General features: G+C 42.1%; 1 protein-coding gene across 3 annotated transcripts in view; it reads right to left on the bottom strand.

The window, feature by feature from the left end:
- The window catches only part of CDYL (chromodomain Y like), a 121,367-nt gene that overhangs the window by 13,382 nt on the left and 80,439 nt on the right, over positions 1-27,546 (bottom strand). For 2 of the 3 annotated variants that reach the window (XM_068236836.1, XM_068236837.1), the window contains one exon: positions 20,181-20,434. In XM_068236836.1, the coding sequence (XP_068092937.1) occupies positions 20,181-20,434 (254 nt within the window). Of the gene's footprint in view, positions 2,304-20,180; positions 20,435-27,546 lie in introns of those variants that run through there. The other variant, XR_011020868.1, reaches the window with a different exon arrangement.

The raw sequence follows: 27,546 nt of genomic DNA, 5'->3' as shown, positions 1-27,546 counted from the left end.
TCTCCCAAACTATGTTAAGACCCGTTGCTGGATCATCGCAATGAACAGATTTCAGTCTTTTAACTTGTTCTGATGACTGCGGTCCCAACCATTTGATAAGTAGATCAAGTTCTCCTATAGGTTCAATCTCCAGGTTCTGGATTATAGTCTTGAATGTAGCTCGCCAACCTCTGTAGTTTTCTGGTTGATCATCAAATTTCGTTAGTCCAGAGTTAAGAAGCTCTCGGCGAATCATATACTTGCCAACTTCTTCAATTTCAGACTTTTCTGATTTTATTTCTGTACGTGGAAATGCGTCACCACTGCAGACAGTATGTGGCTTGTGCTGTTCCAGTGGTGATGTAGAGAATGGAGATGCAGATGTGTTTACTCCAGGCGAGGGTTTGATCTGTGTGATGTTTGGAGCATGGGAGCTTGAAAAAGACTGTGTTATGAGATTCATGGGATTTGTTCCAATTGGTTGTGATATTTCTTTGTGATTATATCTTGCTGAGGTCTGACAAGGTGTATAGATTTGTTCTCTTGGATTTGTAGTGTTGGACAGCATAGCAGAATCCTTCAAAGGTACAGTGTTAAACTGAGATTCATGTTTTAACGATATGCATTCTGGCTGCTTACTTGCTGAACAGGTAGGTGCAGAGACTTCAGCTGTAAGTAGGGGAGTATATCCATTGTTCTGGTTCAGAACAAATTGCAAAGTTCGTTTAGCAGGATCGTCAGCAGACTTTAGGCTAGGGTAATTAATTCCTTCTTCCTCTTCCACAGCTTGTTCGAAGACCTTTAACCTTGCTAGAGCTGCTGCTTCTTCTCTTTTCTTTTGCAGAAGTTCTAACTGGGCCTCTGTCTCTGCCTGCACACGTGTTGCTTCTGCCTGTGCTTCTGCCTGCACACGTGTTGCTTCTGCCTGTGCTTCTGCCTGCACACGTGTTGCTTCTGCCTGTTTGCGTGCTGCTTCCGCCTGTTTGCGTGCTGCGTCCGCTTTAAGAGTCGATTCTTGTTCAAAGCAATAAGATTGTGCTTTCGCAGCCTCTGCTTCTGCACGGGCTTTGACTAACTGAATGCTTAATGCTGACCTCTGGGAGAGTGACTGCAGCGATTTGCTTGATCTAGTAAATCTGTGAGAGGTTGCTTGCACTGACAGTTTTTTTGAGTGTCTAGAAGAAATAGAGGTACAGGATGTAGTTTCGATCAAATTTGCTATCCTATTCTCTAACTGTAACTTCGCTTCCATAAACGCAACATGTCTCTGTTGATCAGCGGTGGTAAAGTCATCCAACTCTTTTGACGCTTGTTCTGTACTAACTTGCGATAGAAAGGAAGAATATTTTTCAGAGAGTTTCCTGTAATTTTCATATGTCTTCTTAAGTCTTGTAAGTGCATTGTTTAATTGCTCTCCATTACTGCCAGTCTTCTCAATATCAGATATGTGTTGCAGCGTTTTTATCCACAATTCAGACAGACTATGGAACATTCCTTCACTTTCTGCTTCATACCTCTCTCTTGCCTTTAGAGAAAGATGTATTGACCGCCTTGGTCTCTCAGGTAGTACAACATGTTTATCTGAATCATCTTGACCGAGCATTAATTCATCTTCCATGTTAATAGAATGCATAGAAATAGACATGCTCTATGGTTGCAGATATGATGCTTATGAATCTTATCACTGGGTGATTTTTTTTTTTTTTTTAAACTTAATAGCGATAGTCCCAAACAGAAGAAATGTACAATTTCTGAAGCAGTCTGTACTCACTGTATTCACTGTAGGAAGGCAGACAGGCAATTCTTGTACTTTTTTGCTGAACGTCTATTTACTCTTTGTCGATTTGGGTTTGAGGTGTAGCTAAGTAATCCTTTATCGTATTGCAGATCAGTCCTTTACTGATGAGATGACAGGAAATCCCATTACCTTCTTGCAGATATCATATTTTTACTGTTCTGTTTCGAATTCCCGCTTTATGTGTGAGGCATACTCCAGAAGACCCAGTCTGTATAGCAGTACAACTCCACACTGATTTAGAAACCTCCACAGGCAGTTTACTCGATGAAATAATGACTCCAAGTATAATCTGTAGTATCTTTACTTGCGTTGAAAGCATACAAAGATGTTTTTTAGAGCATATTCATAGTTAAAAATACGATGCGACTACAAGCACAGCAGGATCTCCTCACTAACTGAACTCAACTGTTGCAGAAACATCTAGACAAGGCTGTTGAGCAGGGAGTTACAGTTGGGAAATGCTAAATAACTAAATCTTGCAGGGGGACTGGAATATACTAATACAAAGAATATAAATAATGTTAAATAACATTAAAGGAGGCTGTTGTGACAGTATATATATATATATATATATATATATATATATATATATATATATATATATATATATATATATATATATATATATATACATACATATATATATACACATATATACACACACAAACAAATAATATATATATATATATATATATATATATATATATATATATATATATATATATATATATATATATATATATATATATATATATATATATATATATATATATATATATATATATATATATATATATATATATATATATATATATATATATATAGTGGAGGAAATAATTATTTGATCCTTCACTGATTTTGTAAGTTTGTCCAATGACAAAGAAATGAAAAGTCTCAGAACAGTATCATTTCAATGGTAGTTTTATTTTAACAGTGGCAGATAGCACATCAAAAGGAAAATAGAAAAAATATCCTTATATAAAAGATAGCAACTGATTTGCATTTCATTGAGTGAAATAAGTTAATAAAAGACTTAATACTTAGTGGAAAAACCCTTGTTTGCAAGCACAGAGGTCAAACGTTTCTTGTAATTGATGACCAAGTTTGCACACATTTTAGGAGGAATGTTGGTCCACTCCTCTTTGCAGATCATCTCTAAATCCCTAAGGTTTCGAGGCCGTCTCTGTGCAATTCTGAGCTTGAGCTCCCTCCATAGGTTTTATATTGGATTAAGGTCTGGAGACTGACTAGGCCACTCCATGACCTTAATGTGCTTCTTCTTGAGCCACTCCTTTGTTGCCTTTGCTGTATGTTTTGGGTCATTGTCGTGCTGGAACACCCATCCTCGACCCATTTTCAGTTTCCTGGCAGAGGGAAGGAGGTTGTCGTTCAGGATTTCACGATACATGGCTCCGTCCATTTTCCCGTTAATGCGATTAAGTTGTCCTGTGCCCTTAGCAGAAAAACACCCCCAAAGCAAAATGTTACCACCCCCATGCTTGACGGTGGGGACGGTGTTTTGGGGGTCATAGGCAGCATTTTTCTTCCTCCAAACACAGCGAGTTGAGTTAATTATTATTATTATTTATTTATAAAGCGTCAACATATTCCGTGGCGCTGTACAATGTAAGAAAACAAACAAGGGATACATAACGATACAGACAATGATATACATCAAATATGAACACTAATACAAAATACAGCACTGCTGATTACAATTTGATTTAACATGATGACTAAAATGTATAAATGTCTAACAGTGTGCAAGCAATTAAATTAATAACAGTTCATGACACAAAAGGATGAGAGGATGCCAAAGAGCTCTATTTTGGTCTCATCAGACCACAGCACCTTCTCCCAGTCACTCACAGAATCATTCAGGTGTTCATTGGCAAAATTCAGACGGGCCTGCACATGTGCCTTCTTGAGCAGGGGGACCTTGCGAGCCCTGCAGGATTTTATTCCATTGCGGTGTAATGGGTTTCCAATGGTTTTCTTGGTGACTGTGGTCCCTGCTAATTTGAGGTCATTTACTAACTCCTCCCATGTAGTTCTAGGATGCTTTTCACCTTTCTCAGAACCATTGACACCCCACGAGGTGAGATCTTGCGTGGAGCCCCAGAGCGAGGTCGATTGATGGTCATTTTGTGCTCCTTTCATTTTCGAACAATCGCACCAACAGTTGTCACCTTCTCTCCCAGCTTCTTGCTAATGGTTTTCCAGCCCATTCCAGCCTTGTGCAGGTCTACAATTTTGTCTCTGACATCCTTGGACAGCTCTTTGGTCTTTCCCATGTTGGAGAGTTTGGAGTCTGCTTGATTGATTGATTCTGTGGACAGGTGTCTTTTATACAGGTGACTAGTTAAGACAGGTGTCCTTAATGAGGGTGACTAATTGAGTAGAAGTGTCTAACCACTCTGTGGGAGCCAGAACTCTTAATGGTTGGTAGGGGTTCAAAAACTTATTTCACTCAATGAAATGCGAATCAGTTGCTATCTTTTATTTAAGGTGATTTTTTCGATTTTCCTTTTGATGTGCTATCTGCCACTGTTAAAATGAACCTACCATTGAAATGATACTGTTCTGAGACTTCAAATAATTATTTCCTCCACTGTATCTATATCTATCTCTATCTCCATCTCTTATATATCTATCTCCATCTCTTATATATCTATCTCCATCTCTTATATATCTATCTCATATATATATATATATATATATATATATATATATATATATATATATATATATATATATATATATATATATATATATATATATCTCTATCTCTAATATATATCTATATCTATCTATATATCCATCCATCCATCTATATACGCATAATATATATATATATATATATATATATATATATATATATATATATATATATATACACATATATATATATATACACATATATATATATATATATATATATATATATATATATATATATATATAAAATATCATGCCCAGTCTACTCGTATTTACTACCGCAAGCACTAGCAGCTCATTCCTGCGCATCCTCCCTGCACACCAGAAAACGCCACCAAGATCAAAATGAAACTTGCGTTTGTAGGGGAAATCGTTTTACAATCTTTAACATTTAAGGGTGGAAAGAAGAAAGAGTGACTGATGATTGGACATTATTGCATGAGGTAGGGAGTGGTATCACCACAAATTCCTTTAAAAGTATTTCAAGTGGTTGCTTTATTGGTTATCCAACATAGTGAGCATTATTATTTGATACACTGGGCTTTATAAGGTTTCTGAAGGTAATACAACAGGTTTGGTTTATCGCTCATTTTGCTTTCCCTATCTTTAAACTTTAAAGGACTTTACGCCAATCGGTGTTAGGCGGTCCTGGGGCTGCCGCCGCGGCCAAGCCCATTGGCGCGATGCGGTCGGCAGAAGGTTAATTCCAGCATGTGGATCACCTAAACCAATATTATGTATTCAGCACACAAATTAAAAATGACATGACAAAATGCAGGCTTGTCTCATTCTATTAGCAATCTTGAATCAGCCAACTGTTCCATATTTAGTATTAATGGCTGCTTCTTCTTTTGCATAGAGATTCAGGAAGAGAAAAATAAGATGACCTGATAAACACTGACTCAGAGGCTTTAGCATATTCAATAAGCAAGTAGACATATTTATGGAATTCTCTTCTGAATTGTTATCTTGATTTGGCAAAGGTGCTTGTGCATCTCAATGCATTATACATTCAAGATGAAGCCGGCCATGGCCAAGATTTCACACCAGTACTTTGTATACAAACCCATACAGAGAGATGAGAAGAATGAGTAGTGTAAGCTCTAAAGGTGTTTATGGATCACAGCTTAAGGCCTGGAACCCACTAGCAGCACTTTTCTAAGCGCTTGTGATTTGAAAAGTTCTTGCTAATGTAATGCTACGTGTATGATCCTACTTGGGGGATGTGTTTTTTTTTTAAATCACCCAAAAACATTGCGTTAGCAAGAGCTTTCCAAATCACTGGCGCTTAGAAAAGTGCTGCTAGGGTTCTAGGCCTAACAGATGTCCCGCATCTGAGGTGTTCTAAGATGATGAAAGGAAAGTCCATTGTTGGAGTTTGGAATATAGGACACATGAATCAAGGTAAACTGGATTTCATAAAGAAGAGAAATAAAAAAAAAAAAAATTAAAATCTTGGGAACTAGGGAATTAGTATGGCTTGGAAGCTCCTCCAGACTGCAAGAAAAACCATTCAACATTACAATGTTCAAACTTATGCTGAACTATTTTATGAGGATTTGCAGCATCCTCTGGATATAACAAACAAGAATAATATTGCATATATTAAAAGGTGGTTAAAATGTTATAGTGGGTAATGAAAAACAAGTGGAATAACAGGCAAACACCTTGCAGAAACTAGTCACATTTTTAAAAGATAATTCACTGCTCACAGCAAAGACCAGACAACAGACCTCACACAATGGTCAATTAAAAAAAAGAAAAAAAAAAACGATGAAGAAGACGACGACGACGACTATTTGCCTTCCAGAGAAAACTAGAATCATTCTATTCATACTGCAAGGATAAGCTGATGATCTGGGCCACAACTCAGTCTACAGGCAAATTAAAGAAAACAAGCAAACACTGAGACCAAGTAGATATGAGCTAAATTAAGCTCCATACTAGTTAAATTGATTCAATGGCTAAGATCTGGAAGACAGAATCCATGAAGAACTATAGACAGGAGTTGAGACGTTTTTCAAGGAAGTAGCAATACAATAAAGCAGCAAAGACAAGTTAAATACCCTTGTACCATTCAAACTGTCAGAATTCTAGCGGTTTTGTTTATGCAGGAAAAGCTGTCATATGAGTATGTTTTAAGTTTTAATGTTCTATGCAAAATTTCATTGTAAACTGTAAAGTTAGAGTACTTTTTTAAAATATTGCTCTGAGACATCTCAGCATATTCCAGGCTGTGAAGTTTATAAGATTATTCTAGTTACAAGAAGCCAAAACATTCTTTGTTTATGTTACAAGAATCTTTCAAATGTCAAGGTTAGACGGCGGTTGAAAATATTATATTTATATCTTAACAAAGGCAAATATATAGAAAATGATTTTATATTATTGCATTTTAATATGCAATTAATTTTAGATGATTCATTGTTTTAAGAAGGATTATATACCGTATTTCGCGCCATATAAGACGCTCCGGAATATAAGACACACCCAGGTTTAGAGGGCAAAAACCAGGGAAAAAAAATACTAAACCTGGTGCATCCATATTCCAGGATCGTCTTGTACATGTCCTTCTGTGTGTCCTCATGTGTGCTCCTGTGCCCCCCATATCCCCATGTGTCCTCCTGTGCCCCCATGTGTCCTCATGTGCCCCCGTGTGTCCTCCTGCGCCCCCCATGTGTCCTCCTGTGCCCCCCATGTATCCTCATGTGTGTTCTCATGTGCCCCCATGTGTCCTCCTGTGCCCCCCCATGTGTCCTCCTGTGTCCCTATATGTCCGCCTGTGCCCTTCCATGTGTCCTGTGTGTGCTTATGTGCCCCCATGTGTCTTGCTGTGCCCCCATGTGTGCTCCGGTGCCCCCCATATGTCCTCCGGTGCCCCCCATATGTCCTCATTTGCCCCCCTGCTCGAGTCTCCTGGCCCCCCATGGAGTGTCAATAGCGGTGGCAACTTACCTTTGGGAGGCTCCTGCGCTGATCCTAGATCACTGCGCTGCCCCCCCCCCCCCCCCCCGCTAGCCTCCTCTGCCTCCCCCCTGCTTATCTGGCCCCCCCCCCGGGTGTAGGAATAAGTATCGGTAGCTTACCTCCGCAGTGCGCCCACGATGACTGCAGACATCCGTCTTCCAGGCACTTCTCGCTCTAGTGACTGGCTTTCAACTGCGCGTCATAAGCAGGGGGGGGGGGGGAGGCAGAGGAGGCTAGCGGGGGCAGCACAATGATCTAGGGTCAGCGCGGGAGCCTGCCAAAGGTAAGTTGTCGCCGCTATTGACACTCAATGGGGGGCCAAGAGACTCAGGCAGGCAGGGGGAAGGCAGGCACAGAAAGGCAGGGAATCACCGACGTTGCGGCGGGTCACAGTTCGTATCGGCGGGCGTTAAGTCGGGGATTCCCTGCCTTTGCCGTATAAGACGCAGGGACTTTTTCTCCCCATTTTTGTGGGAGAAAAAGTGCGTCTTATACGGCGACAAATACGGTAATAAGCTTTATATTTAAATAAGTATATTAGAAGCCTTGTATGTTTCAATAAGCCTTAAATTGCTTTAGACTCTTTGTTACAGTGTCAAACTGACCAATCTTATGCCTGAAAAAGGACAGACACACTCCAAACTAATTAGCAGAAGGACACATTATCAGAAATGCATCAAATTATATTGTTTACGGTTTGGAAGTTCAATGCCTGGGGCAAAAAAGTTAACCAGCAGACAAGATGGCTGGTGACGTCCATTTTTAATTAACTGCATCAGAAATGACCTAATTAGAATTTATAAACAATATTATGATTTAGGTATTCAAAACATGATAAAGCATTGACGCACGGAAGCTTTAGCCAATCAGAACCTGGGATTCAGGGAAATTCCAGATTAGGCAGCAGTGGCTGAATAGAGTACTGGTTAAGAACACCGCCTTTGACATGGGAGACCAGAGTTCGAATCCTGGCTAGGTCAAGTACCTATTCAGTAAGGAGTTCAAGGCAAGACTCCCTAACACTGCAGGGTGGCCTCCTGAGCGCGTCCCAGTGGCTGCAGCTCTTGAGCGCTTTGAGTCCGACAGGAGAAAAGCGCTATATAAATGTTCGGATTATTATTATTATTATATTATTATTATATATTGCATCCAGTCACTATAAAAGTAGGAGCTGAAAGCTCATAGTTTCCATAAGCCTGCCAATCTCCTGAGAAGACACACGAGGCAGAAGCTACCTTCCCACAAGTGGTTCTAGATGCTGAAGAGATTACAGAAAAGGGGTAATATGCTTAATATTCTGGTGATTTACTTTATTCATTTTTCAGCATTAAGTTCTGTTAAGATGTTAGCAAGAAGTTTTTTTAGAAGCTATTTTTTAAGCCATTTCTTTAAGAAGAGTACTACAAGTTTTACACAACTACTAGATACACAGCAACTGATACAGATGAGACTACTTTTGATCTTATTTTACATAACACAACTGTTCTATTCTTTTTTGAATGTGCTTAGAAGATTGATGATCGCCTGGCTATGAAGCCTTGATGAGATGGACACTACTTAGAACTGTTCATATTTTGTATATATACAGTGGAGGAAATAATTATTTGACCCCTCACTGATTTTGTAAGTTTGTCCAATGACAAAGAAATGAAAAGTCTCAGAACAGTATCATTTCAATGGTAGGTTTATTTTAACAGTGGCAGATAGCACATCAAAAGGAAAATCGAAAAAATAACCTTAAATAAAAGATAGCAACTGATTTGCATTTCATTGAGTGAAATAAGTTTTTGAACCCTCTAACAATAAAAGACTTAATACTTAGTGGAAAAACCCTTGTTTGCAAGCACAGAGGTCAAACGTTTCTTGTAATTGATGACCAAGTTTGCACACATTTTAGGAGGAATGTTGGTCCACTCCTCTTTGCAGATCATCTCTAAATCCCTAAGGTTTCGAGGCTGTCTCTGTGCAACTCTGAGCTTGAGCTCCCTCCATAGGTTTTCTATTGGATTAAGGTCCGGAGACTGACTAGGCCACTCCATGACCTTAATGTGCTTCTTCTTGAGCCACTCCTTTGTTGCCTTTGCTGTATGTTTTGGGTCATTGTCGTGCTGGAACACCCATCCTCGACCCATTTTCAGTTTCCTGGCAGAGGGAAGGAGGTTGTCGTTCAGGATTTCACAATACATGGCTCCGTCCATTTTCCCGTTAATGCGATTAAGTTGTCCTGTGCCCTTAGCAGAAAAACGCCCCCGAATCAAAATGTTTCCACCCCCATGCTTGACGGTGGGGACGGTGTTTTGGGGGTCATAGGCAGCATTTTTCTTCCTCCAAACACAGCGAGTTGAGTTAATGCCAAAGAGCTCTATTTTGGTCTCATCAGACCACAGCACTTTCTCCCAGTCACTCACAGAATCATTCAGGTGTTCATTGGCAAACTTCAGACGGGCCTGCACATGTGCCTTCTTGAGCAGGGGGACCTTGCGAGCCCTGCAGGATTTTAATCCATTGCGGTGTAATGTGTTTCCAATGGTTTTCTTGGTGACTGTGGTCCCTGCTAATTTGAGGTCATTCACTAACTCCTCCCGTGTAGTTCTAGGATGCTTTTTCACCTTTCTCAGAACCATTGACACCCCACAAGGTGAGATCTTGCGTGAAGCCCCAGAGCGAGGTCGATTGATGGTCATTTTGTGCTCCTTCCATTTTCGAACAATCGCACCAACAGTTTTCACCTTCTCTCCCAGCTTCTTGCTAATGGTTTTGTAGCCCATTCCAGCCTTGTGCAGGTCTACAATTTTGTCTCTGACATCCTTGGACAGCTCTTTGGTCTTTCCCATGTTGGAGAGTTTGGAGTCTGCTTGATTGATTGATTCTGTGGACAGGTGTCTTTTATACAGGTGACTAGTTAAGACACGTGTCCTTAATGAGGGTGACTAATTGAGTAGAAGTGTCTAACCACTCTGTGGAAACCAGAACTCTTAATGGTTGGTAGGGGTTCAAAAACTTATTTCACTCAATGAAATGCAAATCAGTTGCTATCTTTTATTTAAGGTTATTTTTTCGATTTTCCTTTTGATGTGCTATCTGCCACTGTTAAAATAAACCTACCATTGAAATGATACTGTTCTGAGACTTTTCATTTCTTTGTCATTGGACAAACTTACAAAATCAGTGAGGGGTCAAATAATTATTTCCTCCACTGTATGCTGTATGATAAGCAAATACAATTTTTTATATAAAATCATATACTGAGTGCTCCGATTCATTTCAAGGTTTACTGTCAATCTATAATTACTGTTAGAGGGTTCAGACCCCGCTATGCCGGATTTATATGATAGCAATGCTTTAAAGGCTGGTCCTTTACTGAGTTAGCAATCATGAAAAAGGCAAGAACCACTCAGGTTTTTGACAAAACAGGTCTCATAGATGTGGAGTCAGCATCAAGGAGCCACAACATCTGCCCACTTACCAACAGTCTTCCTCCAGCTGCGATAGAGGACGATATTTGTCATTGCCGAGCAATGGCAGACAGCCACTTGAAGGCTCCTAAGCATGTGCATGCGTTGGACACAGTACAGTGGTAGCAAGGCAGGTTGTCTTTCACTCCTCACACACTCCTGTTGCCACGCACAGCTTTCACAATACAACGATAGGGGAGGACATTTTTCAGTATGCCACGCAGAAACTTTTACATATAATTGCTTCCCCTCTGAAACATGGATTCTCCTGCTCTTCTAAGCAGACTTCCACATCTATGGGACCCGTGTTTTACAGCAGAATAGGGGGAAATAAAAACCATCTTGTCCCTGCCCCTCCATTGTATTACTGCACCTCTGGTTACAACATCAGCTTTGATAGTTGTCCTTTAATATTTAGAATGTTGACCGTTCTTCATATCTCCTGGAGTTTTGCAACAGTATGCTAGATATCAAATTTTTTGCCAAATCTTGGCAAATGGTGATCCATTCTTGCCCTGTTATTGCTTGTAGCTGATCATAACTTGTGGGATTCTGTTTTCCACCCAGTCTTTGAGGATTGATTACAGGTTTTCAGTGGGATAAAAATGTGGGGTGTTTACTTACAGTGTTCTGATATTTGAGCCACTTCATTATCACTTTTGCCTCGTAAAATGGACCTCCAGCATGCTGGAAAATATGCACCAAACTGTGCCTGCATTAATGGCAGAAGTTGCTCTTGGGGCATGTTTTGATACCATTCTGTATTCTTGGTAATGTACGCTTGCGCAGAATTGCAAGTTAGCCCATTTCCTTGGATAAGAGGCAGCGCTACACATGGATTCTCTCAGAGCTTCACTGTTGTACCATTTTGTTCTTCAGTTAATTTTCCAAATGTTTCACACAGTCAGTAGGAGGATTAATCAGAGAAAATAACTTTGGACCAATATTCTGCTGCTCAGACATCATGCTTCCTATAGAACTCCATTCTATACTTGAGGTTTCTCTTCAAAAGTGGCTTGTTGGCTGCCTGTCTTGACACAGGGTCTTCAAAAGGCTTTTCCTCATTGTGAAAGTACAGTAAATGCACTAACTTCTACCTACTGCCAATGCTGAGCAAGCTCTGCGCTGATGGCAACAGAATTCTGTAATGACTCCTCAAAAGGAGACAGTCTTGGCCCTTGCTGGATACTTCTGGATGTCCTGAAGCATTCTTCACTGCAGCTAGTCTTCTCAACTTGATGTTCTTGATTATTCGACACATGATTCTTTCAGATGCAATATTCTTAGAAGTAATTTTCTTGCACTACATGCCTTTTGCAAAGTATCGATGGCAATTTCTACTGATAATGATAGAGTGATTTCAGCTATAGTAGTTTACACCCTTACCTGTGCTTATGATAGTTCTGCACTGCAATTACGTCTAAACTTCGACTGCAGGAAAACCAGGAAGAGGTCTGCGTCCTCATGGTTGTCATCTACAACACCTGGATATCTTAGAAGGATTGCAAAAGAACTTTATCCTGTTTTACACAAGCATTACAGACTGAGGACCATATTCTATTAACTTTTCTGCTGAATTTTCTCCAAGGAGACATCTTCAGAAAGTGCTGAAAAGTTAAATTTAACAAAAAGGCTGTCTCACTAAGTCTCAGTAAACACTACAAAATGTATTAATCATCTGTATACAACCCCCCCCCCCCCAAAACCCCCCCCCCCCCCCATAAAATCGAGTCTGTGAGTGTGTACCAACCCAGCATACACAGCCGGCCGTGTCACTCACGCTGCACAATCAAATCACACCACACATTCAAATGCTACACTCCCGGGAGATTCTCAGGTTGCAACAATCGACTGCAGTGTATCATCTTATGGCCTTAGATCCTGCTTCATGATGTATACTGTACATAGATTGTAGAGCAGTCCCAAATCAAACCGGCTAATCTCCTCTCATTCATATATAGTTGCAGCGCTGTTTAGTCATATGCTGTCATATGTTGGTTAGGGGGAGTGGGGATAAGCATGCAGTTGATTTAGTCCGTGCAGCAGGGGGTCACTTGGCATGCACTTATATTCATGGCTAAGCCAGCATGGAGGTGTTAGTAAGGATCAGCCACACTTGGAGGACTATGTCCACTCCTCACAGTGATTCAGCTTCACTTATATGCACAGAACAAATGCACTGCCCGCCGGGCTCTCACCACCTCCTCAGACTGATGAATCATTCGCAGCGTCCCTTCAGACCCCCTCGGCTACTGCACGCCTCCTCCTCCTCTCGACCCCTCTTGCCGCCAACATCAATCCACGCTATCAGGATCCAAGCGCCACATACAGCGCAGCGGGTGACGTCACTCCAGGCTCGCTTCCGTTACTAGTATCGCCCGCCCATCGGCCTTCCTCAGACGGTCTGGTACACACTCACAGGCTCGATTTTATGGGGGTTTTTTGTATACAGATGATTAATAAATTTTGTAGTGTTTACTGAGACTTAGTGAGACAGCCTTTTTGTTGATGCCAACCTTTATCACACTATAGGCTCCCCCAATACACTTTGGGGTTTACACTTTAACTATACTGGTGAGCGCGGGAAACCATTACAGATTGCTACTTTGAAAAGTTAAATTTAGAGAAGATGAAAGATTATCTCCTGGAAGGAAACTCAGGTGAAAACAATCGCAAAAGGGCCTCAGAGAGATATTCCCGGAACCTCCCTTCTCCTGATATAATAATAGTCACACAATCTAAAAGAGTTTATTATCAGTTCTTTGAATAGGCCACAACAGGACAGAACATCCTCCCTGCTGACAGAAAATTCCACACAATATTAATATCAGGTACACAACAGGAACACAAAATGCAAGGCACCCCAAAGGAATGTATGTAGGAGAAACAGGTCGAACTCTGCGTGAGTGTATCAACCAGCACAGATGCCTAATAGTGCCTACACATTATTGCTCCCAGGGACACATTCTTGAGTAATAACATTTTTTTTACATTGGTTCAAAACTGTAGAAGACATGGAAGGACAAGGTTAAGGTTCTACAGATAACACTTTACTGTTATAATGTCCTATGTGTTTACACTTTGCCTATGCTCTGCGTTTACAGCAAAATCAGTGATCAGGATTCAGAGATGGTCAATGTGATACAATACTTGAAAAGAATTAAATCATTTTCTGGATAAGATGGTGCCCTGCCTCTTCTAAACTTTTTTTTTCAGTCTAGGTTCACAGTGGTCAGTTGCATACTGCACGTGTTAAAAAAGCATTATCTTGACTGAACTGTAATGGAGACCAGGGCTGTGGAGTCGGTCCAAAAATCCACCGACTCCGACTCCTCAGTTTAGGATTCCACCGATTCCGACTCCTCTAATTTGCATATTACAATTTTGTTGATTAAAAGTATGTAACATGAAATTTTTCTCTAACTGCCAACGCTTAGGAATTTTACAAGACAACTGAAGTGAGGATATGTAGACTACTATATTAATTCCCTTTAGACTAAAACTAGTCCTTGGTAATAGTACTTGTAAAAGGTACAAACCAGAACAAAGCACATCTATCAGGCCCTAGGCAATGTAACTGTGGGTACATGTAAGAATGATGTGCAGGTACTCTGCAGGGGAATGAGGAGATTCTTCCTCTATTACACATTCTTCATGCACAATCTGAACAAGGTTTATGGGTGACAGACAACACCTCTGTGTTCAATGTGCACAACATTCTGAGTGGATTCCCTGCAGCTCTGTGGAGAGTGCATATGTAGAGTATAGTACTACTGTGTAACTAAGTAAACCTGAGACAGATGAAATTAAAGTTTTATACATACCTGGGGCTTCCTCCAGCCGCCTTCAGGATAATCAGTCCCTCGTTGTCCTTCTCCACCACCTGGATCTTCTGCTATGAGTCCAGGTACTTGAGCCAGTCGGGCGTAGTGCGCATGCACACACTTCGCCGCCAGGAGCATACTACACCTGTGCAGCACTATTGCGCAGGTGCAGAATGTACCTGACTGTGGGAGCGGCACGTGGCTGGACTACGCTGACTGACTGAATTACCAGGACTCATAGCAGAAGATCCAGGTGGTGGAGGACAGCGAGGGACTGATTGGCCTGAAGGGGGCTGGAGGAAGCCCCAGGTATGTATAAAACTTTACTTTTCATCCGTCTCAGGTACCCTTTAATTTGTAGTCACCAAACCAAATTTTAACAACATATCAAATTATTTGATTTCATGAGCAAAGGGAGTGCATACATTTGCATAAATCAGCATCAATGCAGAATTATTTCCATCTCATTGACCATCTCTATTAGTGACACAGCTACACATCAGGCTTTATTCTTACAGCATAGATGTTATTTAGTATATACTGTATAAGAAATTCCAGTGTACACATCATATATACAGTCACAATCAGATATGTATATCTGACTTTAAAAATACAGGGACTGCTTTATTGAAGCAGCACAAGTAACTAATTTTGATTGGTTTATTTCATTTTTGTGGACTAAGCACAGCTATTACTGTATATATACACATTATTTTTAATGACTTATCTGAGAAATAGAACATTTTATCATATTTTCTATTTTAATTACAGTTACAAATTCATTAGGAGTCTGAGTCGGTGCATTTTTTCACGACTCTGACTCCAGGCACCCAAAATTGCCCCGACTCCACAGCCCTGATGGAGACTAGACATAGACTTTAACCACTTTACTATTGAGGGTTTTTTCCCCTTCTGTACCAGAGCAATTTTCACCTTTCAGTGCTCCTTCCATTCATTCACCTATGCTACTACTTATCACAATGAAATCATCTATATCTTGTATTTTTTGCAAATACTTTCATAAGAATTATTTTATTCTAAATGCATTTTACCGTGAAACATAAGAAAAAAATGGAAAAAAAAAAATCAGTTTTCAGCCATTATATTTTTAAAATAATACATGCTACCGTAATTAAAACCCACATTTTATTTGCCCATTTGTTCCGGTTATTAAAAAATGTAAAATATTTCCCTAGTACAATGTATGGCGCCAATATTTTATTTGGAAATAAATGTTTCTTATTTTTAGCATTTTAATTTTTTCCATCCATGACTAATTACAAGCCCATAAATTCATAAATTACATTAATACACCCCTTTGACATACAGTACATATTAAAAAAGTTCAGCGCCTAATTTAACCATTTTTTTTTTATATGCATATAAAACTTACTTAGGTAACTATGGGAGAGGGTGGAGGGTAAGAGGTTAATTCTAAATGTATATATGAGTCTTTATTAAAATAAATGCATGTAGGTGTAATTTTACTATTTGGCCACAAGATGTCCATGCGCATTATTTCCTATTCGTGTACTATAAGTACGTTAACAGGAAGTAATGCGTGGATGTGTTACTTCGGAAGTTACAAATGATCACAGCATCTCATTGATGCCAGCGATCATTCACACAGGGACTTAGATTAATGAATGGGAACTGCGTTCCCATTCATCTCCGCTCTAACGGGCGGCGGTGAGAGTGCACACGGAAGCGGGCGGGTGCCATCCGCAGCCATTGACAATTATCTACGAGGCTGGGCAGGAACTAAAGTCCTGCCCGACGTAGATATAATGTAGTGAACAACGAAAGTGGTTAATACAAAGCCTGCATGCAGCGAGTTAGAATAACGCAATAAATCAGTTACAATGCAGCACTGTGAACAGCCACATAGAACTGTATGGGCAGTGAGCGGACATGCAGAATTATTCTACAATGCAACTGACTTCTGTGAACAGAGCCTAAAGGGATTGTTGACTATTTGACTGATTGAGTTGACTGATGAGTGCAGCTTTGCATTATGTTATTTATACGTCTGACTCACAACTGAGTGACAATCATTTCCTGCATTTTTTGTGTGTGAAGTGTGTACCACCTCCGTCACCTTGAGAGCAAATTTTCATAAATCAAGAGGAGTTTGCTGGACCATTTATGCTCTCCATTGCCATTTAGCTTTACCAAACTTGGTAAAAAACAGGTTCTATGTATCTCTCTCACCTTGCAAAAAGCAGCAAGGTGCTTCAGGTTAAATCATTACAAAATAAGATAAAAATAGACAAGCAGATTAAATAACATCAGTAAACATAAATAAGTCAACGACAATTACAGGAAAAAATGGATTACCTTCATTTATATCATTTAAAGATAAACGCAATTAAATGTGTGCTCTTACAACGCCCATTTAACAGATATTCTAGTGCTTTTTCAAACAGTGAAAATCTAAATGTATTTATTGTGTAAATAAACAAATGGATGCTAGTTTTAGGACCATCAAATAAAACCAGTTTTGTGAATAACAGCACTGTTTGGTATTCAGAGACAGGACAATATGTCAGCAGTTACAATTGGCTTATATAAAAATGCTGACAAACTGAAAGAAATCATTTTTGCACATTTTCTCCCAATCACTCTGCATAATATGCAGGAATGTAATGTTTATAACACTATACAGTGTAAAGATAAGAGGTTTATTCACCAGATCTACAAAATGCCTTTTCAGCACCAAACAAGTGAAAAAGTAGGTGAGATAAGTAATTGCAGAGTTAAGTGAATTTGGGATAACTTACGGTATTTTACATACTTTTTTGCTTGCTGGGGTTTCAAAATGCATTTTTTTTTATAAGAAGTGAAAACATTTCCTGTGAGAACACTTGGGACAAAAGGTATTTGAATCTGCTCTCTGATTTGTACATTTTCTTCTGTTTCCTCACAGGAGAGGGTTTCATTAGTCTAATAACTTTTGAGTCCCAAGCAAGGAAAAAAAAAAAGAAAAGTGCTCAAAACAAGCAGTTCAAAGTTAACCTAACGCTTAGACTGCCGCCGATGTCTATAGGTGTTCTGTGTTATCTCATCCATATGCCACGGACATCTAAAAGCTTTTTAAAGCAAAACTATTTCTACCTGCAGTGGACATCTATAGGCATTTTTGTGTTTTCTTATTTCTTTGCCACAGACATCTAAAAAGGAGTTTAGTACAAAGTTTTGGCTCAGTGCCAAATCACTACTTTACTTGAAATATGCAAATGTTCCTGCCCATCTATGCACTGGTAATCATCACAACTTCATTTGCACCTCAATAATGCTACTAACCACTTTGGGCTTTGGTACATGTAGATTTGGGCAAGACATTTAATAACCACAATGCAGAAACTGCTGGTATTGGAGTGAAGCTTTTTGATTAAAAAAGCTGGCAGTCTAAGGGTTAAGTTTAATATTACTTTTCTTAACTTTTTTTTTTTTTTTTCAACTTGCAATATGCTGAAAAGTAAACTGCAGAGAAAAGTATACAGAATAATGGCTATAATAAGGTATGCTCAGATTTGTTTAAAACATGAAAAGTTAGTTTATATTACCTGCAGTTCTTATGTCCAAGTTTTACCATTACGGAAATGCAGTGACTTGTATGCAAGTAGCAGCAGCGCTATATAAAATACATCATGATTATATTAAGTAGACTAACCTTTTTTCCTCAGCTGTATCTTATAAAGTCTAATATGCTAAAAGAAATGCTTGAGAGCCAACATTAGCTGGGAGGAGAATTTTCCCCCTTCTCCATCCCTTGTCCATCAACACACCTCTAAATCTATAGACCGGGAATATTATGAAATTAAAATAGCCAGTAACCCATGCCCCTGCCCTCCTTTATTTATCCTATACTCCCCAATCCCACTGATTTAGCAGGTCGAAAATATACACTAGATATGCATTTCCAGGTTGTTTGAAGACAAGGAATACACTAGAGTTCCACTAACAGGTCGTTCGATCCATAATTTAACCAATGTGTGGTAGGCAATAGCTCAACCTTGGTTGATGCTCATTGTATTTCATTTATCCTGATTAAATGTTTGTTTTTCATTGTAATAGTTTCAAAAAGATATGATGATATAGCTTTTGTTAGGTGACCCACACCTGCTTCTCTACACCATGGCTACTAAAAGCTTGTTTCATAGGCATGCTTACTTTACTTTAAAATTCAAGGTCTATTACGCATCTCTATATTATTGTATAAAGTTTTGAATTTTACAAAAACCATGTTTACTGCATACTTTTATAAACTCAAAAAACTATTGAAAGAAAAAAAAAAAAAAAAAAAGCTAATAAATTAATGAAAATTTTGTTTCAGTAACCTACAAACCTACATTTATTTCTCAATTTGTGAAACATTGCCTTTAAGAGGGATTGAAACGTATCAACATAGGTATTATGCAACAGCAAAACCTTATTGTGAACACAGATGTGTCAGTTTACATATTTACAATACTACTCAGCTACAGCTCATTCACATCGTTGCCGAACCCCTGGACAGCTCAACGATGTGAATGGTTTGGTCTGCAGCTTTCAATGGGCATAGAGTGTGTACTAATGCGCATCTGTGCTCACTAACCTCCCTACCCCTAACTACACCAATTGGTGATCCCCTCAACGGGGTCCGATCGTCTACAATTAATCCTCCCCTCCATTGCAGCAATCTGGCAACATGGAGGATTACTCAATAAGAATCTCTCACCTGTCCTTGTTTTAGCAGCAATTGGGCTCCCCTCTGTACAGTACCGTTGTCAGCCTCACTATGCTGAATGAATGGGGTCCCAGCTTAATGATGTCATCAAGCTGGGACCCAGTTCATTAGGAAATTAAATATTTGCAGAGGAAAAAAAGCACCCAAATAAAGTCTAGTTTGTCTCCCAAAAAACCCTGATATATTTATCACTAAGGTGCCATAAGTAGTAATAAAAGTTATTGCTGATTAAATAGGGGCATTGCTAAAACGGTTAAGGGAAAAAAAGTGGATGTGAAGTGGTTAAATTTCAAGACTCAACTCAGGGGCATGACTAACGGTGGGTGGAGCTGCAGCTGCAGAGGGGTCCAGTGACTCATCTTTGATACCTAATATATAATCCCCCCCTGTACCACATGTTGCAGTGCTCACAGGAGTTAATGTTGGACAAATAAAGTACCATAACCACCATTCATGTAATTCTTAATAGAGGTACAAGGCAAATGAACACAACGGTGTTTGAAATAAGGTGATCACAATGTTACACATATGACTATATTCACCCCTTTAGGAATAGGTATTTAGTTAGCAAATGCATTATTACTGAGGAAAAAAGAATGCAAAAAAAAAAAAAAAAAACAGAAAAAAACCACAACTATTACAAGAAATTCACATGGTTATATTCATATATTTCTAGGTAGCATCATGTATTCTACAGCTATGAAACTAACCTCTGGATTCAGTGAATTATTCTCAGATGTCTTTGTGGAAAGTAATATATGTGTGAATCCATCTTGTTTTCGTACAACAATATCTCTGTATCGATAAGCACTCTCGGTCTGTCTTACACTGAAACGTAGCCTTTTATCAAAGGACTGTTCTCTTCGCTCATCAATAAATCTCCGCTTTCCTGTTACGCCTGCCACTGATGTCTGTATGTTGTTGGTACCATTTGCAGTCAATGCTTGCATGAAGGTTGACGTGCCTGCAAACATTTAAAAAAGTGTCAAAGTTTGGTTATATTCCAGTAAAAAACACATGAGTTATTTTGATGGGACAGAAAATTAATGTTATACAAGCTGTACACTAACTAATTTACATTGTATCAAAGTGTCAAATCTTCAGGGTTGTTCCATGAAAAGATAGAATAAAATATTTCCAAAAAAGTGAGATGTGTAATCAGTTTTGTGAGATAATATAAATGATCACCAACACCAACCAATAAGATCAATTATTGACAAAATGATCAATCCTAAAGAATGTCTGGAGCACTCGGTTAACAATTTGTGAGACGAAATGGTAACATTACGATTTTCTGCTATAAATTAATAATATTTTTTCCCCTGAAATTGATAGGTTATCATTTGAAACACATAATTTTCTTCGGATTTCGAACTATCCAGTTTGTTTCTTCTCATTTGAAGAAACAGGTTACGCGGTCAGTTACTAAAGCCAAGTTAATACCACCTAAACACTCACTTTAATCCATCCCTAATTGGAGAACCTTTTTTGATCCTGATATACTGATACGTACCATATGGGTATCGGCCATGCTCTTAATGTGCAGCACTATGCTGAGATCCCTCAGCAGAAGACATGCTTTTTAATTTCTAAGCCCTTGTTCACATTATAAATCGCCAGAGCTATCACAACTGCTGAACGATATAAACTGATTTTTGATGAGCGTTTCCCTGCGATTTGCTTAGAATTTTTTTTTCACTTCCTGACGTCAGTCAGGAAGTGAACTCTTTAACCCGGAAATTAATAAATACAATTTATTTATTCATAGAAGCGCTCAGGAAATCGATATACAAAGCGCTTTGAGATTTCCCTTTAACCTTCCACTGAGCCAAAACACTCAGAAAATGGTACATGTACCGCGTTTGTGATTTTAGTAAAATCGAAACGTGCACATGTGAACACTCTCATAGGGAATCATTGCACAAGCGCTTTTGGAGAGATTTCTAAAATCGCCAGTGCTTAAAAAACCCTGCAAACACTCACAGTGTGAACGAGCCCTAAGTATCGCTTGAAAGTAACTTTAGTATTTTAATGCAAATGTGGGATGCATAGTCCTAATCTGGTTTACACACCCAGGTCTGTCAATGGCTAGTGAGATAAATCAATCAAGGTTCAAACTAATTCTACAGATATGACACATCTAAACCATTATGCCAAGTCAAGGGAAAAAACAACATATCTGTAGCACAAGTACTACATACATTTTAGCAAGTTAAAGTTACTTTTCCATTTAGATTTACTGCCAGAAAAGCAATAGTGTTACTCTGTTGTAACCCTAGCAAACAATACACGTGTTTTGGTGGGCAAAATGAATAATGGGAACAACTACTGTCAGTTTCCACTGAAATGCCCTACATCCAACGGTATCAAGTCCATCTTTGCTCAGGTCCAGAAAAATATTGCCGGTCAAGACTTTCTGTTCCAATCACCAAAACAAATTAAACGGCAATGTGTGAAAGGTTCCTTTCAACAGGGATGCTCAGATACCCCTTTTTATTATTAGAGTTAGGTCGAATTCGAATAGTAAATTATTCGAGTTCGGTCGAATATTCGAGTCGAATATTTTTTACTATTCGATTCGACCTCGGAATTCGAGCTCACTATTCGAATTGGCCTTAAATAGCTTCCAACACTTGTTTTTGGGGTGAAAGTAACAACAAGCAACTTCTCTTTTTTTTTTTAAAGAAATGAAGCTATTTTTGAGCGTAATAAATAGCTGGTGGCGCATGATGGAAGCGCCATTGTATGTGCTCCCTGGCAGTGGAAACACACAGACAGCAGGAGGTAAATTTAGCAGCAGCAGCAGGAGGAGGATGATTGTGTGGCAGCAGGCAGTCAATGAGGCAGGCAGCGAGACATAATAGTACAAAAATGGAGAAAAGTTTTGGCAATTAAATGTTCTCCATGCACTTATCTACCTTACCCATATATAATCGATAATGGGCGGGGCCAACCCCAAAAAACATAACTAAATACACTCAATAAATATAGGTTACTGGCCACCTTAATATGCAAAAGTGTCAAAATTTATTAATCCAAAAAAGGGGAAACCATTAAAAATCTCCAATTCACACATGGGGATATAGCACTTATGATACAATAATTAAAATTAAGTAGGCAAAGGCTATGTAGCTATCGATTCAGCATGAAAGAATATTCCAATAGATATTGCACATGTATAATACATCCTATGCACACATCACTCATCCCGCGCATGCATACTGGTGCCTTATATGTTATCAGGATTTCGGTGGGGGGCCCCCTTTAAGAAGGTTTCTGTGTTTCAAATGAACTCCAGGTATTGGCCACAGTTAATATATCTCAGGTCATAGTCCTAGTCAAATTAACCAGGGCTGACAGACCAATTCCTTGGAAATTTCACAGTTTATATACTCCTGTATACAGTAAAGGGTAGGTCTCACCAAACGTATGTGCATGCGTCTCATCGGCTTTCCCAATGCGTGACAGGCATCCTCTTGCAGTGCTTTATGTAACGATTATGAGAAGATATAAGGCCGTCTTGCTCTTTTGTTTGTCCCGCTTGTTAGTTCACCTTCCTTGGATGTGGACCAGTTAGCCACATACTGCCAGAGGGGCCAATGCATCAAACGGAGCCGGCCGGGTATGGGACGCCGTGTTCACCAGAGCGCGGAAGGGTAGCGGAAGTCAGGCTGCGTAGCTCCGCCCACCGACGTTTCGCGTCATGTATGACGCTTCATCAGGGTGTGGCCTCCGCACATTACGCTTAAGAACAGTCCGAGGACCCGCCTCTTCTCCATACTTGGGGCGTGATTGTCAGTACTCAAGCGGATGGCTGGGATAGCGAGACATAATAGGCTGTGGTACCTAGCGGTGGTACCAGGCCGTAAATACACAGCATGAGGTTCCAGACAGCGGTCGTGAAGCCCACATCATGTCCAATACACAACTGGGACAACACAGTTTTCAACCCGGGCACCTCAGAAAAATTAAACCTTTTTTTTTAATGTTTTTTTTTTTTTTACAGCAAATTACACAGATATAGCTATTGTTGGACGTAATAGCTGGTGGCAGAGTGGCAGCAGAAGGTAAATCTGTGTACCCTGGCAGTGGGAAACACAGACCGACAGCAGCAGGAGGAATGGAGGAGTAGTGTGAGTGTGGCAGCAGGTAGGCAGCGTGACATAATAGCCCTGGTACCTAGCGGTGATACCAGGGCTGTAAATAAACACAACAGGAGGTCCCAGACAGCGGTCGTGCAGCCCACATAGTGTCCAATACACAACTGGGACAACACAGTTTTCAACCCGGGAACCTCAGAAAAATTAAACCTTTTTTTTTTGTTAATAGTTTTTTTTTTTTTTTTTTAAGGCAAATTTAACAGATAGCTATTGTTGGACGTAATAGCTGGTGGCAGAGTGGCAGCAGAAGGTAAATCTGTGTACCCTGGCAGTGGGAAACAGACCGACAGCAGCAGCAGCAGGAGGAATGGAGGAGTAGTGTGAGTGTGGCAGCAGGTAGGCAGCGTGACATAATAGCCCTGGTACCTAGCGGTGATACCAGGGCTGTAAATAAACACAACAGGAGGTCCCAGACAGCGGTCGTGCAGCCCACATCGTGTCCAATACACAACTGGGACAACACAGTTTTCAACCCGGGCACCTCAGAAAAATTAAACCTTTTTTTTTAATTTTTTTTTTTTTTTTAAGGCAAATTACACAGATATAGCTATTGTTGGACGTAATAGCTGGTGGCAGAGTGGCAGCAGAAGGTAAATCTGTGTACCCTTGCAGTGGGAAACACAGACAGACAGCAGAAGGGCAGTACACAGCAGCCCACTGTAGGTGTAAAATGTGTGGCTACAGGCGACGTAATAGTCAAACTGAACCAGGCTGGCTTAGTAGTGAGCAGGAGCCAGGAGGTGGTAAAGGGTGGTAAGGCATATTAACGATGGTTCCGGCAGCCAGTTCATGTCCCCCTCTTGCCGACAACAGGGGCCAGGAACTCGCCTTCCACCCACGCCTGGTTCATCTTGAGAAACGTCAGTCTGTTCTCGGTGACCACGCCACCAGCTGCACTGAAGCAGCGCTTGGACAGCACGCTGGAAGGGGGACAGGACAGCACGCTGGAAGGGGGACAGGACAGCACTTTCAGGGCGTACTGCGCCAGCTCGCTCCAGATCTCCACAGTCCTGTAGAGCTCGTTGCTGAGAGACAGCAGGTCTGTGGGGCGCTTGCTGCTGGATGCAGGCACCTGCTGCTGCCTCTGTGCTGGCTGGACAGTGGGGGTGGAAGGCTGGGGGAAGGCTTCCTCCAAGCGCTCAACAAGGGCCTGCTGCAAGCTCCTTATTTGTTGCGCTGGGTCTCCTCCTGCAGGAGGCAGGAACTGGCTCAACTTCCCCTTGAGGCGCGGGTCCAACATCATGCTGATCCAGATGTCCTCTCTCTGCTTCATCTGGATCACCCTGGGGTCCCTGCGCAGGCACGTCAGCATGTGCGCTGCCATTGGGAAGAGGCGGGCCACGTGTGCTGGCACATCGACGGCAGTGCTGTCCTCATCCTCCTCCTCTGCCGCCTCATTCTCTCTCCACCCCCGCACCAACTCAGCTGCACTGTGCTGATCCCCCTCATCAGCAGCAAGGTCAGGGACCTCCACCAAGTCCTCCTCCTCAGAGGTGGACTGTGCAGCTGCATGCCGCTCCTGCTGGGCCAAGGCTGCCGCTCCCTGTTCCAGCAAAGCATCGAGGGCCCTGTTCAGCAGAGAAACCAGGGGCACCCACTCGCACACCATAGCATGGTCCCTGCTCACCATGTTGGTGGCCTGCAGAAAGGGAGCCAGCACTAAGCACACCTGCTGCATGTGCCCCCAGTCGTCATCGGGGACGATGGATGGGATGTTGCTGGTCTTGTCCCTTTTCTGAGCGGCGGACACAGTGGCCAGGGCAAGGTACTGGTTGACAGCGTGCTTCTGTTCAACCAGACGCTCCAACGTCGCCAGGGTGGAGTTCCAGCGAGTTGGAACGTCAAGGATCAGCCGATGGCGTGGCAGCTCCAGCTCCTTTTGCACGTCTTCCAGGCTCCCAGAGGCTGCAGGCGAGCGCCGGAAGTGACGCACAACATTCCTTGCCGTTTCCAGCAGTTCGCCCATCCCCGGTAGGTGCGCAAGAACTTCTGCACCACCAGGTTCAGCACGTGGGCAAGACAGGGGATGTGGGTCAGGTTTCCCCTGTCGATTGCGGCAACAAGATTGGCCCCATTGTCGGCCACCACCTCTCCGACTCTGAGGCCTCTGGGGGTCAGCCAAATCCTCTCCTGCTCCTGGAGTTTGGCCAACACATGGGTTGCCGTCAGTTTGGTCTTCCCAAGGCTGACCAACTGCAGCAGTGCTTGGCAGTGGCGTGGCTTCACGCTGCTGCTGAGGCGGGGGGTTTGGCCAGGTGTGCCGGAGGATGGCAGAGGATCGGAGGAACCTGCTGCAGTTCCCCTGACCCTGCGGGGTGGCACCACCCACTGTGTTGCTGCTGCTGCTGTGCCCGCTGCTGCTCTCCCATCCTCACCCCCTTCCACCAAGCTGACCCAGTGGACAGTGAAGGACAGGTATCGGCCTGTCCCGAAGCGGCTGCTCCAGGAGTCCATGGTGACGTGGACCCTTTCACCAACCGCGTGCTCCAGCCCTCGCTCCACATTGGCCATCACAAAGCGGTGCAGTGCAGGCATGACCTGGCGGGCGAAGAAGTGTCTGCTGGGGAGCTGCCAGTCTGGGGCTGCAGAAGCAAGCAGCGCACGCATGTCGCTCCCCTCCTGCACGAGCGTGTACGGCAGGAGTTGGGAGCACATGGCCCGTGCCAGCAAGCCGTTCAGCTGCCGCACGCGACGGCTACTGGGAGGCAGAGCCCTAACCACCCCCTGGAAGGACTCGCTCAAAAGGCTCTGGCGTCGCCTTTTGCTAGCACAGGAATCAGCGGAGACAGCAGAGGAGGCCACTGAGGACTGGCTGCCAGAACAGGCCTCAGTGTCGGCGGCAGGAGTTGCAGAGGGGGGAGGAGCAGTGCGTTTCCGCACTCCTGCTGGTGGTGCTGGAGGAGCAGGAGGGCGGGTGGCTGCTGTTGCTGCTGCTGCTGAAGGCTGTGCAGTGATGGGTGTGGTGCCACTGCCAGCACCAGATGCCTTCAGCCTCTGGAACTCCTCATGCTGGTGGTAATGTTTAGCAGCAAGATGGTTGATAAGAGAGCTGGTGCTGAACTTTAAGGGGTCTGCACCTCTGCTCAACTTCCGCTGACAGTGGTTGCAAGTGGCGTACTTGCTGTAAACTGTGGGCATGGTGAAAAAATTGCCAGATTGGGGACATGAAAAAGCCCCTACGGCCTGAAGCCGCTGCTGCCCGTCTCCCTGTGGTGGTTGGGGGGAGGGGGGGGGGGTTCGGCTGGTGGCGGTACTGGCAGATGCTGCTGCTGCTGCTGAGCCTGAGACACCAGCAGGCTGTGGGACCTGCCTACTGCTGCCAATGCTTGCAATGATGCGCCTCCTTGCAAGGCCCACAAGCGCATCCTCCTCCTCCTCCGAGCTGCTGCTGATGATGACATCCCCAGGAGCTGGTGGCACCCAGTCTTTGTCTGTCACCCTGTCATCATCATCATCATCCTCCCCCTCCTGAAACATGTCCTGCTGGGATGATGACCCCCCAAACTCCTCTCCTGATGCATGGATGGGCTGCTTGACTGTCGCCACAGTCTTGCTGTCCAATCCCTCCTCCCCCAAAGTGCCCATCAGCATCTCCTCCTCAAAATCGCCAACAACAGCAGACAATTGCCTGGGGTCAAAAGACTGCTGAATGACAGGTCGCCAACTGACGGTGAACTGGCCTCCTCCCCAGGCCCTGCTGGGCGGCTGCTGCGAACAGGGGTGGTGGTGGTGGTGAGGGTGGAGGCCTCGGATGCAGAGCTGATGGCGGGCTGCTCATCCTCCGTCATCAGTTGCATCACAGTGGCTGCATCCTTTTCCTCAATGGGACGTTTCCAACCCGGCTGGAGGAAAATAGGAGCAGGTACTACACGCTGCTGCTGTGTCTCTGCAGCGTGAGTTGCAGATGCTCCTGCTG

Source organism: Hyperolius riggenbachi, chromosome 5, assembly GCF_040937935.1.
Source record: "Hyperolius riggenbachi isolate aHypRig1 chromosome 5, aHypRig1.pri, whole genome shotgun sequence".
NCBI lineage: Eukaryota > Metazoa > Chordata > Amphibia > Anura > Hyperoliidae > Hyperolius > Hyperolius riggenbachi.
The sequence above is the reverse complement of the archived record's forward strand: the minus strand, read 5'-3'. Positions and strand labels throughout refer to the sequence as shown.